We start from the raw sequence: 19,262 nt of genomic DNA, 5'->3' as shown, positions 1-19,262 counted from the left end.
CATGAGACTCTTATCTCCAGTTAACCCAGAAAACTTGAAGTGGCATTGTGGCTCAAGTAGTAGAGCACTAGTCTTGAGCTGAAGAGCTCAGAGACAAGACCCAAGCCCAGAGTTCAAGCCCATGATGACAAAAAAAAAAAAAAAAAAGTTCAATATTATACTACAGGTCTTCAGTCTGCATTAAACTTACATTCCAAGCCAGGCGCTGGTGGTTCACACCTGTAATCATAGCTGCTCAGGAGACTGAGATCTGAGGATCACAGTTCAAAGCCAGCCCAGGCAGGAAAGTCAGTGATTCTTTATCTCCAATAAACCACCAGAAAACTGGAAGTCATGCTGTGGCTCAAGTGGCAGAACACTAGCCTTGAGCTGAAGAGCTAAGAGACAGTACCCAGGCCCAGAGTTGAAGCCCCACAACCGATCAAAAAACAAAACAAAACAAAACAAAGCTTACATTCCAGAGAAGGCATCTGTAAGCCTTCTGAATAATAAAGCTTATTCCTATGAGCTTAAATAAGGTCTAATGGCTTTTGAAATTTAAATAAAACAAAACCCAATTATGTACTCATATGTTTTCCATTTATACGAGGTGAGGTACTCAGTGCACTCACCATTTTGCAAGAGCTCTGTGGCCCATCTCAAACATGAGCCTTTATCTATGTTCTCATTTAGAATAATGTTTATTCTGGACTCTCAGACTTCCAGTTGTTTTTACTTATAAATTTTATCTCTAGACCTGATCTCTCACCAAAACTTCAGTTCCACTATTGAAATTGCTTTTCAGAAACCTTTATGATCACATTTTCTCTCCTGTAAATTCAACATATTGGTAATCATAATATTCCTTCTCTCATACAAGGCTCTTTCTTCCCAATTCTCCCAGCTTTGTAAATGGCAACACAATTCTATCGTTATTGAGGCTCAAAAACTTTAAGTTCAGCTGAGTATAGTGGCTCACTACTATAATTGCAGCTACTTGGGAGGTAGAGGTTAGGAGGATGACTGTTTAGGGCTACTTCAGGCAAAAAGATAATGAGATCCCATCTCAACCATGGTGATGAATGCCTATGATCCCAAATACACAGGAAGCTATAAAGCTATAGGGAGGAGGACCAAGCAAAAGGACTCTACCTGAAAAATAAAATGTGCAAGCGGCTTACGTCTGTAATCCTAGCTACTCAGGAGCCTGAGATCTGAGGATCACGGTTCAGAGCCAGCCTGGGCAGGAAAGTCTGTGAGACTCTGATCTCCAATAAGCCACCAGAAAACTGGAAGTGGTGCTGTTGCTCAAGTGGTAGAGTCTCGCCTTGTACTGAAAAGCTGAGGGACAGTGTTGAGACCCAGAGTTCAAGCCCCATGACTCACAAAAATAAAAAACAATAAAATAAAATACAATGGGATCAGAATATGGCTAGTAATTGAGTGCCTGCCTACTAAGGTTGGAGGCCCAAAGTTCAAACCTCATGTCCTCCCCTCCTACTCCTGGAAACTAAAACAAAACTCCAAGTCATTTTCAATACAACCTTACATTCACAGAGTCCACTGATTTTTTTTGGTCGGTCGTGGGGCTTGAACTCTCAGAGGGCTTGGGCACTGTCCCTCAGCTCTTCAGCTCAAGGTGAGCGCTCCACCACTTGAGCTACAGTACCACTTCCGGTTTTCTGGTGGTTTATTGAAGATAGGAGTCTCACGGTCTCTCCTGCCCGGGCTGGCTTTGAACCTCGATCCTCAGATCTCAGCCTCCTGAGTAGCTAGGATTTACAGGCATGAGCCACCAGCGCCCGGCCATCCAATGATTTTTTTTTTCCATTTGAAATATACCCTGTCTACTGTCTTTATTTTTGCTAAATAATCTTTGATCATACCTTTACTTTCAAGTCATGCTACAAAGCAATAAACATTTCATGCCCTTCTCTACACTTATGAGCCTACTGTCATTAATTTGTCTCCTTGGCTTATGTTTTTTTGGGAGCAGTTTACACTGTAGTCCATGGAGCAGTGTTTAGGGAGTACTATTCCACATAAAGTGCAACATGAACATCATGTTCAACAACAATGTGATCTTTCTTATAAGTTAGATGCTATGTCTTATCATAATTTCATAAGGTGTTGTCACTGCTTTACAGATGAGGAAATCGAAACTAAGAGTGTTAATTAAGTGGACCATTTGTTAGCAAATGGCACATCCTGAGTTCAAACCATTAATCAACAGTTATATGTGCTGTGGTATTCCTGTCTTTGTTATTTCTCCATTTTGTAAATCCTCTCCTATCAATGCCCAATTCTAGTTCCACTTTGTCTCTAAAGCATTTCTCATCCACTCCACAGTCTCCCTTCTTTCTCTGACTCCTAAGAGTCTCAACTAAGGAAAAAAATATTGCTTTGTATGATCATGACATTTCAGTGCTTCCAGAAGTATGTGTTATTACTCCAAGCCGTTAATGTTAAGTCTCTGTAGTGAAAGAATATTTTCTTCTCCTTAGTTCTTAATGCTGGACTTGTCTTAACTAGATAGCTTAATAAATATTTGCTAATTGCTTGGCTCTATAATTAATCTAGTCAAAAAACTACAGACAAAAAAGCATCTCATATACATCACACATTACTTTTTTTTCCCCCTGCCCTTTCCTACTTTCCTGCCTCCTGTCCCCATTGTCCACCTAGGTAAGTTAACACCTTTGCCAGCTTTGAAAATACCTGTATCATATATATATAAAATAAATATATAACTATAAATATATATATATATATATATATATATTTTTTTTTTTTTTTTTTTTTTTTTTTTTGTCGGTCATGGGGCTTGAACTCTGGGCTTGGGCGCTGTCCCTGTGCTCTTCAGCTCAAGGTGAGTGCTCTACCTTTTGAGCCACAGCACCACTTCTGGTTTTCTAGTGGTTTATTGGAGATCAGAGTCTCACAGACTTTCCTGACCGGGCTGGTTTGAACTGTGATCCTCAGATCTCAGGCTCCTGAGTAGCTAGGATTACAGGTGTGAGCCACTGGCACCCGGCTCCTATATCATATCTTTTAAGACATAATTTACTAACATATAAATAACCACAAACTGTGTATTGCTCTTGACTTAGTATTTCTACTTGGGATACAAACTGAAGAAACAATCCAAAGAAAGAGGAGAGAAAAAGCAGCAAATAAGATAATATAGTTCTATTTATAATAACAAAGAAGAATAAACAAAGTAGATATTCAATAATAGGGATACCAACTCAATAGCCTGCTTCAAAATTTAAAATTTTAATTACATAGGCCAGAACATGCTTATCAAACTATCAAGAGCTTAAAACAAAATTACCTATGTAATTACTGGGGCCATAAAAATGGTAGACGTGAACACAAAAAGGCAAAAAAAAAAAACACAAAAAACCCACATGATTTATAATAGTGGTAGATCTATGAACAGAATAAAATACTTTTTATCCTCTAAGAAATGTTGAATGAGTAATACTTTATAAAAATATTAAGCCCTGAGATCATATGTTATTTTAAATAGAGTTAAGATCTGAAACACTGGCATGGCACAACATGTGCTATCAAAAAGCTCCCCCAATAGTGTAATTTTCAGCTTACATACCTACTAGTAACATCTAGTAGGGAAGGTGAAATTAAAACAATAGCAAGATGGGCTGGGAAGTTGGCTCAGTGGTAGAGCGCTTGCCTTGCATGCCTGAGGCACTGGGTTCGATTCCTCAGCACCACATAAGCAAAAAGAAAAAAGCCGGAAGTGGCGCTGTGGCTCAAGTGGTAGAGCACTAGCCTTGAGCTGAAGAGCTGAGGGACAGTGCTCAGGCCCAGAGTTCAGGCCCCACAACCGGACAAAAAAAAAAAAAAGAATAAAAAAAAAAAAAAAAAACAATAGCAAGATGGGTGTGGTGGCACACACTTATAACCTCAGCACTTGAGGTAAGAGAGAAGGATCCTGAGTTCAAGGTGAGCCTGGACTGCATAGTAGTATCATCTCAAAACTTCAAAAAAAAAAATTGAGAGGTAAGAAAAAAATATTTTGCAAGCCAGCTGGTGGCATGCCTGTAATCATAGCTACTCAGGAGGCTGAGATCTGAGGATTGAGGTTCAAAGCCAGCCCCGACAGAAAAGTCCCACAGGAATGAGACTCTTACCTCTAATTCCCACTCAAAAACCAGAAGTGGCACTGTGGCTCAAAGTGATAGAGCAGTAGCCTTGAGCAAAAGAGCTCAGGGATAGACCCTAAGTCCTGAGTTCAAGCCTTACAACTGACAAACAAATAAATAAATAAATAAATAAATAATAAATATATATCTCAAATAATTCTATAATCCTAACATATTAAGTTATTTTCCAGAAAAAAATACATTTCAATTTTTTAAAATACACTCATGACAAGTAAACCAAAGCTAAAAAGGGTACAGGACTTAACCTAGGAAATAAATGTTGAGTTTAATACAAGATAGCTTTTCAAAGCAAATGAAGTTCAAAGTAGAGCAATAATGCTCATAATCTACAACGGTTGCTTCAGTGTTATATAACACATCCTAACAATGAAAAAATTGACCCTTTTCATCAAAAGCGTATTTTCTTATTACCTTACCCTTGCTAATAGTCCAGATTCTGCAACAGACTGCTCTTCTGGGACTGCCACAGGCTTACTCTGCTCAGTTGTGAAGGGCTGCTCAGCCTCATTTTTATAGTGGTTTGATAAAGGTATCTTTGGTTCTAACCACTCGATTGTCGTTCCTGATGAAGTAAGAGAAAACTTGCGCTGAAACTTGCTCATAATCTGGAAAGTTCAGCAGATGCAGATTTTATTAAACAATTTTGTTTTGAGCCTACAAGACTAAAAGCAATTCAACCTGTACCTGAAAGACAGCCACTGAACCTCATTAGCATAAGCTCCATGATTGGGTATTTTACAGCAGAGCAACTGGCAACTTGAAATGAGACACTAAGAGAAATCAACTCTGAATAGGTCTGAACTCACTTCTTGGGCAATGTTTGAATCATGAAGTATGTTACCAGTCAGTTGATTTGCTGTGCTCTCTGAATAAACTATGCCTTCTAGTAAGCAGCAGGTATGCATTAGGCTTTAAAGGTCATAACTACAAAAGGGGTCTCAGTCTGTGAGGCTATAGTTTGTGCCAAATTGGGATTATAATTCTATAAACAATCAAAACAACTCCTTGGATCTAATTTTAAAATTGTTCTTAATGTCTTTTCGTAACTTTAAACATAAAAATACCACCTAACTTTTTAAACTGAAAAATTCTTCTACTGAATAAATAATAGCTGACCTAGTGAAAGACAGTGGTCACATGTAGCAACCTGTCATCTTCTCAGTTAATGACTCAAAGGTCTCTTGTTACCTCAACTAGTTTAACAAAGTGGATTCTATGCCTAATCAATAATGGAAAATGTTCCGTTTGATTTCAGAGGCTGATCTAGGTTTCAGAGAAGCTAGGTTATTCAGTGCTAGTATAAGAGATGCTCAGCTGTGACAGGGAGAAATTTATAATAAACAGGAATTTACTCAGTCTATAACAATCTCTAGATTTCAGTAGAAGACTCAATTACAAAGTCCCCACCATGGGACTGGGAAGGTGGCTCAGTGGTAGAGTACTTGCCTTGCATGCATGAGGCCCTGGGTTCAATTCCTTAGCACCACATAAGCAGAAAAAGCTGGAAGTGGTGCTGTGGCTCAAGCGGTAGAGCACTAGCCTGGAGCTGAAAAGCTGAGGGACAGCGCCCAGGCCTAGAGTTCAGGCACCATGACTGGCAAACAAAAAACAAAAAACACCAAAGTCCCCACCAGGCTACCAAACCACCTTGCTTTACTCTTTATACTTTGCTCCTCCTGGCACTTAGGGAGATACAAGATTAGAGGAATGCCCTGGATAAGTTTCTAAGGGACTGTTTATAAATTCTAAAGAAAACACACTGCTTCTACCCTAAAATATTTTATTTGTTTTTCTTTTTTTTTAAATTTGGTCAGTCGTGGGGCTTCAACTCAGCCTGAGCGCTGTCCCTCAGCTCTTCAGTTACAGGCAAGTGCTCTACTACTTGAGCCACAGCACCACTTCCAGTTTTTTGGTGGTTAACTGGAGATAAGAGTTTCATGGACTTTCCTGCCCAGGCTGGTTTTGAACCGTGATCCTCAGATCTCAAGCCTCCTGAGTAACTAGGATTACAGGCATAAGCCACCAGTGCCCAGGTAAATTTATGTATTTGTTTCTCTTTCCTCCCCAGAATCATTTATTTATCCAGATTTCTTTACTTCTAAAAATAAAATGCATATGGACACTAATTAAAAGACTCATTTTTGTTGGGCGTTGAGGTGCAGGCCCAGACACTGAGAAGGCTGAGGATCAAGATTCTGAGGCCAGCTCAGGCAAAGGTATCAATATCCTATCTCTAAAGCAAAATACAAAAAAAAAGGCTGGGCACTAATGGCTCATGCCTGTAATCCTAACTACTCAGTATGCTGAGATCTGAGAATCACGGTTGAAGCCAGTCTTGGCAGGAAAATCTGTGAGACTTATCTCTAATTAACTACCAATAAAGCCAAAAAAGCTATGGCTAGCACAAAAGCTTAGTACAAAAGGACAGTACCCAGGCTCTGAGTTCAAGCACCAGGGTTATCAGGGAGAAAAAAAAAAAAAAAAAGGACTGAGAGTGTAGCTCAGATGGCAGAGGCTGGCCTATTGAATACCAAGCCCTGGGTTTAATTATTAGTATGGGGGTGATGGGGTGATCCATTTTTGCAAATTTTTTATTGTGGTTAAGTGATTACATAATTTCACAGTATTGTGGGATAGTGATGCTTAGTTGAAGTCATAAACACATTCTAACCTTAATGGGACAAATTGTCTATCATGGTCTATAAAATTTATGAGTTCTATGGAGTTTGACTATGAAGTTATTTCTTCCAAATTGGGTGATATGTACATTGCTTTCCTTTTGCATAGTGTCAGCTGTTCCCTCTTTCCCACTTATTCCCTCCCTCCCAACACTGCCACTGACTTACTTAGTTCGTTTTGATCAATGTCCAGTGCAGCTGATGGGTCCACTGTTGTTTTCCCTTTTCCCTCTAGTTCTGTGTCCTCCCTTCCTAGTTTCCCTCCAATGTGCACATATGTACTATGTATGTGATCAACAATATGGGGTCATTTAGTAACAATTCGACCAAATGAGTGACGGTCCTTTGTTTCTCAAGTCTTGTTTACTTTGTCTATTTTGTTGTAGGGGTGATCCATTTTAACAGATCATTCAGTAGACTGCAAACTCTCACAAAGTTGTATCTGATCAATTGCATCAAATTGTATCATTTGGTCTCTCTACCTTCTAGACAAATAAATATTACTGAGACTTTGGATAATATATATTAAGACCTTACAAACCTGACATGATGACACATCCCTCTAATCCTAGCACTGAGAAGCTGAGATAGGCTGATGATGAGTTTGAAAAAGCCTGGGCTACATTCTAACATCCTACCTCAAAAACAAAAAGTTCTTATGGGACTTAACATTTGCTGTGGCTCAAGTGGTAGAGTGCTAGTCTTGAGCCCAAAAAGTCTCTCCACAGGCCTAACTTGGAAAATATGGCAATTAATGCTCCAAAATATCTTAAACCTATGATCCAAAAAATAGTGATGTTGTAATAATTTTTATCTTAAGCATTTAAAAGCAAATCTATATTACACATACATCCTTAATTATGAAGCTAGGAGAAATAAGACCATCTTATTAAGTCATACAAATCAAACTTCTACATATTTAAAAAATGACATAAACTAGGTGTGATGGTCAAGCCTGTAATCTTAGCCACTAAGAAAATGGAAATGGGGAAAAGGTCTGAGGCCATCATAGTAAAAAAAAGTTCACGAGACTCTATCACCATCAGTGGCTGGGAGTGGTAAAAAGGTACCTGTTATCACAGAAACAAAAGGAAGCACAAATAGGAGAACTGCAGTCCAGACCAGACTGGGCAAAAATGAAGACCCTATCTTAAAAATTACTGGTGCAAAATGGGGCTGGCAGAATGGCTCAAGCAGCAGAATGCCTGCTTAACATGATTGAGGCTCTGAGTCCAAACTCTAGTACTGCCTAAAACAAAACAAAGCTATTAGATCTTATCATAAAAATAACCAGCACTGTTGGGTAGTACTATGCCAACATAGCAGACACATGGCCGAGTTCAAACACCTAGCATAACTACCAAAAACAAAAACAAAAAACATAGAATCAAATCAAGTAATTTATTGAGCATTTAATCTAGTATCTGGCACTGGGCTACTACGTATACTTTTTAAAAAATTAAGTAGCATAGATTGGAAGTAAACTGCTTCTTTGCCTTCATAAAATTAATATTAACTGTAATTAATCCAAATTTCTTAACATCTAACATTTAATAAAAAAGTTAAGTGAGCCAAAGTACATGTCCTCTAGGGAATATAATACAGGCAATAAAAATTGTTTATTAAAAGCATATTTTTTAAAAGTCTTGGAAACTATTCTGGTTATTAAGTTACAGAAAAGGCATCACGGCTCACATTTACAACCCTTGCTCACTAGGAAGTAGAGATTGGGAGGACACAGTTCAAGGCCAACCTAGGCAAAAAATTTGTGAGACTCAATCAATAGTTGTATGTGGTGTCATGTGCCCATTATCCCAGCTAAATAAAAAGGAAGATGTAAACTGAAGGATCATAGGCCAGCCTAGGCCAGGCAAAAAATAAAAAGCAAGAATCTGTGGCAAAACAAGGAGTGGGGATGAGGGAGAATGACTAAAGAGGTGTCTAATCAAGGTACATTTTATGCATATTTGGCCAAATCAAAATGAAAGCCCCTTGTACAATCAATTATATTCATTAAAAATGTGGGAGATAGGCTGGGAATGTGGCTGAGTGGTAGAGTACTTACCTCAGTACCACATAAATAGAAAACGCCAAAAGTGGCACTATGGCTCAAGTGGTAAAGTGCTAGTCTTGAGCAAAAAGAAGCTCAGGGACCGTGCCCAGGCCTGAGTTCAAACCCCAGAACTGGCAAAAAAAAAAAAAAAAAAAAAGTGAGAGAAAAAATGGGCAGGAGGTGTCATTCAGTAGAGCACCTGCCTACTAATTGCAAAGTTCTGAGTTCAAACCCAAGTACTGAAAATGTTTTTTATAAATTTACATATATTTTCTAAAAATAAGATAAATAAAAAGAATATTAATATATATTAATAGTAGTGACTTCTGTTTAATAGGTAATGGATATTTTTTCTTCTTTTTTTGTGTTTTTGTTTTTTGTTTTTGGGTCTGGTCATGGGGCCTGAACTCTGGGCCCGGGTGCTGTCCCTCAGCTCTTCAGCTCAAGACTAGCGCTCTATCACGTGAGCCACAGTGCCACTTCTGGCTTTTTTCTTTTTGCTTATGTGGTGCTGAGGAATCGAACCCAGGGCCTCATGCATGCAAGGCAAGCGCTCTACCACTGAGCCAACTTCCAGCCCGTTTTTTCATCTTCTTGCAACTATGTAGTAGTACTGGTTTCTAAATTATCTAGAATAAATGTGTTACTTTATAATAGAAAAGGGCTTGGAATGTGGCTTAGTGGTAGAGTGCTTGCCTAGCATTCATGAAGCCCTGGGTTCGATTCCTCAGTACCACATACACAGAAGAAGCTGAAAGTGGCGCTGTGGCTCAAGTGGTAGAGCAATAGTTTTGAGCACAGAGAGGCTCAGGGAAAGAGCCGAAGCCCTAAGTTCAAGCCTCAGTCCTGGCAAAACAAACAAACAAAAAACAAGAAAATTTATAGGACTACTTAACAATTCCTACCAGGTACCCATCATGTTCATAACTCAAATGTAGGCTCTTGTATCTCTTTCAAATAGTTTCTTTCTAATCTTTCACTCCAAAACCAACTTACCTTCAGAATTTCTCTCTTTTTATTTTATTTATTTTTTTAATTTTTGTCAGTCATTGGGCTTGAACTCTGGGCCTGGGCACTGTCCCTTAGCTCTTCAGCTAAAGGCAAGAGCTCTACCATTTGAGCCATAGTGTCACTTCTGGTTTTCTTGTGGTTAATTGGAGATAAGAGTCTTATGGATTTTCCTGCCTGGGCTGGCTGTGAACTTCGATTCTCAGATCTCAGGATCCTGAGTAGCTAGGATTACAGATGCAAGCCACCAATGCTCAGCTCGATTATAATTTCTGTCTAATATGTATATATATTCAGTTGCCATTTTAGTCATTTTCACTTTATGAGACATTTTTAGTACATATTTGGCTTATACCAGAATCCTTTCAGATGATCAATAAACTGTTCTATTAGGAAGAACTTATATAACATTATGATGATAACTAAAAAACCAAGAGATTCATTCACTAGATTCCTTTACTCCACTCACCTTTTTTTTTTTAAAGGTGTTCCAAAGTTAGAATAGTACATGCAATCCTGTTCAGGTTTTTACCCTCAATGTTAGGTCCTACCTTTCATCTACAACTTACCTGAGGGCAAGGAGCCCTTCTGATGTGATGCGTGCTGTAACTGGAGAATATGAAAGCAGTCATTTAAGCAGTTCATAGTTGCCATGGAAGTTGCTTTGAGCATTAAGAGATCCTGGTCCAAGGAACTTAGAAGGCCAGAAGCAGGAAGGCATTCAATCCGCCTAATTAGGTCTCTCTGTTGTCCTTCGGCATGAGACATCATCTAAGTAAAAGAATTCAGTGGATCTCACTCTTAATTTCTGTGAAATATCTATATATATTCAGTTTTTGCTATAATCATCAGTCACTTTATGTGCCATTTTAAGATATTTATTTGGCTTAGAATTTAATTTAATTTAATTTAATTTAAATTAATTTAACTAACTTTTTTAGGCTATTTTCACTAGGCATTTAATGATGCCAATCACCTGAAGAAAAGGATATAATCTTTTTTCCTTTGGAAACAACAAAGCTCAAAAAAGCTCGCCAATTTTCATTAACATCAAAAATATGTACAAGTTGTCAAAAGGAATCTTCCAGGATGTCTTTAGTAATTTCAAATAGTTCACTCCACAGAGCATTTCAGGTTATGGTTCTCAAGCCCTTTCCCCTCATCCCTTTGTCAGGCTTAATGTGAACCAACACTCAGGACACTGTCTTACTCGCCTCCTATTCCCTAACCTAGCTTCTGGTCCTATTAACTTGGCTGGATGGATCTAAGAGCAGTCAGTAGCGGGGCACCGGTGGCTCACGCCTGTAATCCAAACAACTCAAGAGGCTGAGATCTGAGGATCACAGTTCAAACCCTGCCTGGGCAGGAAAGTCTGTGAGACTCTTATCTCCAATTAACCACCAGAAAACCGGAAGTGGTGCTGTGGCTCAAGTGGTAGAGCACTAGCTTTGAGCTGAAGAGCTCAGGGACAGCACACAGGCCCAGAGTTCAAGCACCATGATCGACAAAACACACACACACACACACACACACACACACACACACACACACACACACACACACACACACACACACACACACACACACACACACACACACACACACACACACACACACACACACACACACACACACACACACACACAGTCCACTTCAGTTAGGAGCTCAGTCTACTTTTCCTTTTCTTTTTTCTTTTTTCAATTTATTAACATTTTGAAGTTTTATTTAAATTCTCAGCACTATACATATTACTGAGGTCTTATGAAAACATTTCCCAATATTTAAATTTGTTGAAGCCATTCTCAGGGACTTTAATGACTTTTATTGTCCTTAAGGCTTAAATCATGGCACTATTTTTGCCAGCTTTATCTAAATCTCTTCAACTACACATTTAGGTAAGCAGATGCACGGGCTGCCTTTCTATCTACTTTTTCTAACACAGCCAAGAGAATAACAATGATTGGAAGGAAATTTTTAGATGAAAACTGAATTTATGATACTTGACCATTTTCAGGTCTATGCAGATGTCTAGATTGCCCATCCTTTGGAAACTAGCTTACTACATTATTGTTATTATAGAGGCGGTGTACAGAGGGATTGTAATTATATGTGTCAGGTAATGAGTACATTCCCTTTTATACAGTGTCTTCTGCTCCTTCTCTGTCTCTCAGTCCCTCCATCTTCATCTCCATCCACAAGTTGTAGAGTTCACTTTCATCAGCGTCCAGTAAACTCTACTGCTGTACTTTTTCACCCTTTTCCTTTTGAGTTCTGTACCCTCCCTACCATCCTCCCTTGAAAACACCAACATAAAGACAAAATCAAAAAGTAAAAATTTAAAAACGAGAGATCTCTTGTTTCCGTACCTTAGAGTTCATTTTGGTATATTTTATTTATGTAAATATGAAGAGGCATGTAGGCATTGTACCTTTGTGTTTCTCTCCTAAAAGTATCCTCTTCTGGTCTCACTGTGTCTAGAATCCTGAATACTTTATCATATCCCAATGTGTTTTAGATCTAATTTCTGCATATCAGAGAAAACATGCAGTTTGTCTCTGAGCTTGGCTTACCTCACCTAACATGATTTCTTCGAGTTCCATCCATTTCCCTCCAAATGACATTTTTTTTTCAAATGACATTATTTTATTCTTTCTAATGGCTGTATAAAATTCCATTGTGTATAAGTACCACATTTTTTTAATCCACTCATCTTATGGCTATTATGAATAGTGCAGCAATGAACATGGATGTGCAAGTGTCTTTTTCATGTCCTGGCTCATAATATTCAGCGTAGGTGCCTAGGAGTGGCATGGCTGGGTCACAGGGAAGCTCTAGACTGCTTTCCAGAATGGTTGTATTAGTTTACATTCCCATCAACAGTGCAGTAGGGTTCCCTTTTCCCCACATCCTCACCAACATTTGCTGTTGTTCAATTCACTGGGATGAGAAGGAATCTTAGAGTTGTTTTGATTTGCATTTCCTTTATGGCCAGAGATGATGGGCATTTCCTCATGTGTTTCTTTGCCATCAGTACCTCTTCTGGGAAGCCTCTCCTTAGCTCCTTTGCCCATTTAGTGATTGCTGTATTAGATTTGGGAGGGGCTTGGAAACTAGCTTCTTTCTCACAGAAATTCTACAATGTAACTACATTTGATGTTGGTGCTCTGCATCTTGTATATACATCTTTCTAATTTAGGGAGGAAAAGGGAAATAACAAAATGCTGAAATAAGGATACAGGTTTACCCATTGTAACAATGAGATGTATAAGACACTATGTTGAAAATGAACTTCACAACTTGGGGGTGGGGGGTGGGAGGAGTTGGGGAGGGAAGAAGGAAAGGGATGGTAGGGGATAAACAAAGGAGGAGGTAGCAACCCTTGATAGGAAATGTATTCATTACCTTACTCATGTAACTGTAACCCCTCTGTACACTATTTTTACAATAAATTTTTTTTTTAAAAAGGAAACAGTTAAAAAAAAGAAAAAAGAAAAAGAAATTCTACAATGTAGACGCTTTAGCTTTCAGAGGCTCTGTTCCAGGTAAGTATTTTGTTGTTGTTGATATGTTTTCGTTAATCATAGGGCTTGAACTCTGGGCCTGAGCACTGTCCCTGAGCTCTTTAGCTCAAGGCTAGTGCTTTTTACCACTTGAGCCACAGCACCACTTCCAATTTTCTGGTGGTTAATTGGAGGTAAGAGTCTCACAGACTTTCCTGCCCAGGCTGGCTTTGAACCGTAAGATCCTCAGATCTCAGCCTCTTGATTAGCTAGAATTATAGGCATGAGACACCAGCGCCTGGCTATAAGTTTTTTTTTTTTTTAATTTTTTTTGGTCGGTCGTGGGGCTTGAACTCTGGGCCTGGGCGCTGTCCCTCAGCTCTTCAGCTCAAGGCAAGCGCTCTACCACTTGAGCTACAGCGCCACTTCCAGTTTTCTGGTGGTTTATTGGAGATAGGAGTCTCACAGTCTCTCCTGCCCGGGCTGGCTTTGAACCACGATCCTCAGATCTCAGCTTCCTGAGTAGCTAGGATTACAGGCGTGAGCCACCAGCGCCCGGCTTTGGCTATAAGTTTTTTAAATGTCACATTCAAACATTCATTTTTTCTTTCTTTCTATGATGCTTGAGTTCAAAGTCAGGGTCGTATGCATGCTGAGAGAGTGCTCTACCACTTACTTATACTTCTAGCTCTCAGGTGGTTTGAAATATAATTTAACACAGGTTACTAAAAGAGAGATACAAAATCATCCTACCAAGTAAACCAAGTATATCATACATGAACATGAAGTAATCCCTAAAAACACATGCCTAAGGTTAAGGATCAAAAATTCACCCATCCTAGAAAAAAAGAAAAGAAAAAAAGAGAAGGTTTTGAATGAAAAGTACGAGCAGGGTGGCTCATGCTTGTAATCCTAACTCATTGAGAGGCTAAAATTAGGAGGATTCCAGTTTGAGGCCAGCCTGGAAATACACAAGATCCTATCCCAACCAATTGCTGGGCACAGCAGGTCACCTCTGTCATCCCAGTTATGTCAGGACATATAAATAGGACAATCAGGGTCCAAGCTAGGCAGGCAAAAAAACAAGATTCCATATCAAAAGAAACCACCATGGAACCCTGAGTTTGAACCACAGTACATTTATATATGCATGTGTATGTGTATTTAGAATATAAATTTGGAGACCAGTAAGGATCAGTAGTACAAAACTTGTCTCACATACAGAAAGCCCTGGGTTTGATCACAATACTGTAGCATAATGAACAAAACTTGTGGGACTAATCTCCAATAATCCAAATATATACACAGGCACAATCACACTGAAGTAAAGTTTAGAAAATATATTAGAGGGCTGGAAATGTGGCTTAGTGGTACAGTGCTTGCCTAGCATGCATGAAGCCCTGGGTTCCATTCCTCAGTGCCACATAAACAGAAAAAGCTACTCAGGCAATGTGGCAGGAAGCCAGCTCAGGCAGAAAAGTTTGTGAGATTCTTACTTCCAATTAACCACCAAAAAAGCTAGAAGTAGAACTGTGCCTCAAGTAGTAGAGTGCTAGCCTTGAGCAAAAAAGTTCAGGGATATCACTCGGGCCTTTAGTTCAAGCCTCACCTCAGGATGGCACAAACAACAAAAACAATACTGTCTTTTAACTTGTTTATTCTATATTATTTTTTACTCTTTTATTCCCTAATGTTTTTGGTCCAATGATAGTTTTTACTGGCTTATTTTTATGTTGTCATTTCTGTCATTTTCTTTGTCTTTAATGACAGGGACTGTGCTTAATAGTACAAGCTTAAGTGGGTGCTTGGCCAGTGAGATAGACTCCCAGTCCAGCTAAGAAAAACTGTGCTTCATTCTAGCCATGACCTCTAGCTAGTTCCACTTGAACTCTGGAGGATACTTCAATTAAAAAGTAGGGGAGAATGATGGAAGGAGTGACAAGATCAAGATGCATTGTACTTATAACCTGACTTCTGCACTCTGAAGCCTATCAGTACAACTACTTAATAATAATAATAATAATAAAACAGGACAAGTAAAAACTCCAGCCACGACCTGGCACAAGGAGGCATAAATAGGGGTGCCTGAAATCACACTCATAGGTATTTACTCAGCAACAGCAGAGAGAAGTAATACACCAGTTGTATATATTGTACCACAACAAACAAATCAATATCCCAGGGCATACTGTCAAGAGAGGCAGCTTATTTTAAAAAAAATCTTCATGAAATTGAAAGAGATATTCATCCCAAGAGATGCATAAATCCCAACAGACACACAAGAAATAAAAAAAAAAAAAGTGACAGCATCATGACCCTTCCTAGTTAGACAGTTAGAATGTTAGGAACTCTCAATATTATCAGCCAGGTGATGGTGACTCATGACTATTCCTAACTACTCAGGAGGCTAAGATCTGGGAATGGCGGTTCAAAGCCAGCCACGGAAAGGAAGTCCATAAGACTCTTATCTCCAATTAACCACCAGAAAACTGGAAGTGGTGCTGTGGGCTCAAAGTGGTAGAGTGCTAGCCTTGAGTGAAAAATCTCAGGGACAGCACCCAGTTGGAGTTCAAGCCCCCCAACCAATAAAAGAAAAAGAGGAAAAAAAAAGCCTCACCAAAAGCTAGGCAACTGTGGCTCATGCCTGTAATCCTAGCTATTCAGTAAGCTTCAGATCTGAAAATTGTGATTCAAAGCCAATCCAAGCAGGAAAGTTCATGAGTCTCTTATATCCAATTAATCACGGAAAAAGCCAGAAGTGGAGCTTTGGTTCAAGTGGTAAAGTACTAGCCTTGGGCAAAAGGAGCTCAGGAAGCAGCTAGGTCCAAAGTTCAAGTACCATGCCCAGCAAAAAAAAAAAAAAAAAAGCCAATAGACTAAATCAAGCAGAACAGGGAAAGCCTCAGATGGCACAAAATATATTTAAAACATTTTTGTGACAAAACTGAGAAAGACACTGTTTTTTTGGTTTTGCATTTTAACTTGTCTTCAATTCATACTTACTTCTCTGACTTCCACAAGATGGTCTGGAGGTAAGTGAGCTCTTTTACTCACTGACTGTAGTTTGGAATGTCCAACATTAAAAAAAGAAATGGCGTTTTGACTTGGTCTTCTCTGGGATATGGGCGAATTACCACTAGATGCAAGTGAGAAGCTCCGGGACTTCAGAGGAGGATTATTCTGTGAGACAAAATCATTCCATTCTGTTTTTTAAATACTGACTCTTTCTCCCTCAAAACTACCATACATCTGAGGTTTAAATATGTACAATTTTGAAAATTAATCTTAAAATTCACTACAGACCACTTCTGAAGGTAAAAGTTACTTAAAGCTTAAACATTTCACCTATCCCATAATAAACTAAAATTTTATTTAGAAAATTGACTTCCAGGGGCTGGGAAGGTGGTCCAGTGGTAGAGTGCTTGCCTTGCATGCATGAGGCCCTGGGTTCGATTCCTCAGCACCACATAAGCAAAAAGCCAGAAGTGGCGCTGTGGCTCAAGTGGTAGAGCGCTAGCCTTGAGCTGAAGAGCTGAGGGACAGTGCCCAGGCCCAGAGTTCAGGCCCCACAACCGGACCCAAAAAAAAAAAAAAAAAAAAAGAAAAAAGAAAATTGACTTCCACCTTTGTTTTTCAAAGAAAAATTTTAATTTTACCAAGTATATCAGAATAATTGAATATTTCTAATTTCAGGGTTTTTTTTATTCTTTGGTCATGGGGCCTGAACTCTGGGCCTGGGCGCTGTCCTTCTGCTCTTCAGTTCAAGGCTAGCGCTCTACCACTTGAGCCACAGTGCCACTTTCACTTTTTTCTGCTTATATGGTGCTGAGGAATCAAACCCAGGGCCTCATGCATGCAAGGCAAGCACTCTACCATTGAGCCACCTTCCCAGCCCTAATTTCAGGTTTTTAAACTAACATAATAACCAAATTTGGCAATATACAATATGATTTATCTCCTAATGAAATACACAAGTATCCTTTGGAACAAGCCAGTACTTTCTAGGCATTGATAATGATTACAGCGTAATGAGTCGTCAGCTTTCCAAAAGACTACTCTACCTACCCAACTGAAACTTTTGCTTTTGTTTGGTTTTCTTTTTTTTATTATTTATTTTTTATTGTCAAGGTGATGTAAAGAGGGGTTATAGTTACATAAGTAAGGTAATAAGTACATTTCTTGTTACTCCCTCTCTCATTTTTCTCCCACTTTCCCTCCCCACCTTGGTTTTCTTTTATACAGAATCATGCTATGTAGCTCAGGTTGGCCTTGAATCCAAGTTTCCCGTGCCACAGTCTATCAATTACTATGATTACAGTGGTGAACATCCACATCTAACTCTATAGGGTAACTTTTAAAAATGACAAGGTGGAGCAAAACATGACAAAAAAATGAAACAAAATTAAGTATTACATAAATATGGAATCCTTTAAATATGCCACCCATGTTACTTTTACAAATCTCTAACTTTGGAAGTATTAAAACATTTTTCACTTTAAATTACACATATATATACGCATACTCATCAGGATATGTACATTTTGACCAAGAACAAATAAAAAGATGTTATGATTAGTCATTAAGGAAATGAGATCAAAACCATAGTAAGAGTTCACTTTCTACCCACTATAATAACTACATATGTTGATAGATATATGTGTGAAAGTTTATATACAGATACAGGTATATGTATAGACATTATTTATAAAGTATTTTATATATATGAATGATACCAGCAAATATTGGCAAGATACGAAGAAATTAGAACTCTAATAAATTTCCAGTAGAAATATACAATGGTACTGGGCATCAGAGGGCTCATGCCTGTAATCCTAGCTACTCAGAAGGCTGAGATCTGAGGACCATGGTTTGAAGCCAGCCCAAACAGGAAAGTCTTTGAGACACTTTTTTTTTTCTACTCCTGGGGCTTGAACTCAGGGCCTGAGTACTGTCCCTGAGCCTCTTTGAGCTCAAGGCTATAGCGCTCTACCACTTGAGCCACAGTGCCACTTCTGGCTTTTTAGAGTAGTTTATTGCAGATGAGAGTCTCACAGGGACTTTTCTGCTCAGGTTGGCTTTGAACCGCAAATCATCAGGTCTCAGCCTCCTGAGCAGCTAGGATTTGCAGGTTTGAGCCACCAACACTCAGCTTCCTTGAGAGTTTTAGTTCATTGATATAGACAAATCTATGAAAACATTAAGTAGATCAGTAAATGCAGATTGGTGTTTGCCAAAGCTTGGACAGGAAAGAGTAAGTATTAAGTTACTGTTATTGGGTACAAGCTTTTATACGTAATGAAATGTTCTAGAATTATATGGTTGAGATGGCTGCATAACTGTGTTAATATATTAAAACTATGAGATTCTAATTTTTATTTTATTTTTTTGTAGGCTGTGGGGCCTGAACTCTGGGCCTGGGCACTGTCCCACAGCTCTTCAGCTCAAGGCTAGTGTTCTACCACTTGAGCCACAGCACCACTTCAGGCTTTTTCTGCTTATGTGGTGCTGAGGAATCAAACCCAGGGCCTCATGCATGCAAGGTAAGCACTCTACCACTAAGCCACCTTCCCAGCCCCTGGAATTCTCAATTTGAAATAGGGTGTATTTTCTGCTACATAAATACTATCTCACTTAAAAATATAAAAAACAGCATCCTCTCCCCATTTGGTGCACTAATATCATACATAAACCCACATACCTTCCCAATAGCTTCAGTATGATGCTGTGTACATATCTGAAGTCTGCTAACCCAATGTTGTCGCTCTTTAGCATCTGTGGCTGATAAAAAGAACATACAAGTTATTTACTTTTATCTTTATTTAAGGAATAAAATTAAATGTCCACAGCATGAAGA

At 38.9% G+C, this 19,262-nt stretch overlaps 1 protein-coding gene and 1 non-coding gene across 2 annotated transcripts in view; both read right to left on the bottom strand.

The window, feature by feature from the left end:
* The window catches only part of Osbpl11 (oxysterol binding protein like 11), a 74,416-nt gene that overhangs the window by 28,233 nt on the left and 26,921 nt on the right, over positions 1-19,262 (bottom strand). The window contains exons 4-7 of the mRNA XM_070030002.1: positions 19,107-19,186; positions 16,412-16,588; positions 10,478-10,679; positions 4,586-4,731 (exon numbers count right to left, since the gene is read on the bottom strand). Of these exons, the coding sequence (XP_069886103.1) occupies positions 4,586-4,731; positions 10,478-10,679; positions 16,412-16,588; positions 19,107-19,186 (605 nt within the window). The remainder of the gene's footprint in view (positions 1-4,585; positions 4,732-10,477; positions 10,680-16,411; positions 16,589-19,106; positions 19,187-19,262) is intronic.
* On the bottom strand, positions 11,697-11,827 carry LOC138832690 (small nucleolar RNA SNORA33). The gene has a single exon (XR_011373634.1). It is a non-coding gene; the product is annotated as a small nucleolar RNA SNORA33 (small nucleolar RNA).

The sequence above is a fragment of the Dipodomys merriami genome, unplaced genomic scaffold (genome assembly GCF_024711535.1).
Source record: "Dipodomys merriami isolate MVZ:Mamm:240054 unplaced genomic scaffold, mDipMer1.0.p SCAF_2, whole genome shotgun sequence".
Taxonomy (NCBI): domain Eukaryota; kingdom Metazoa; phylum Chordata; class Mammalia; order Rodentia; family Heteromyidae; genus Dipodomys; species Dipodomys merriami.
The sequence above is the reverse complement of the archived record's forward strand: the minus strand, read 5'-3'. Positions and strand labels throughout refer to the sequence as shown.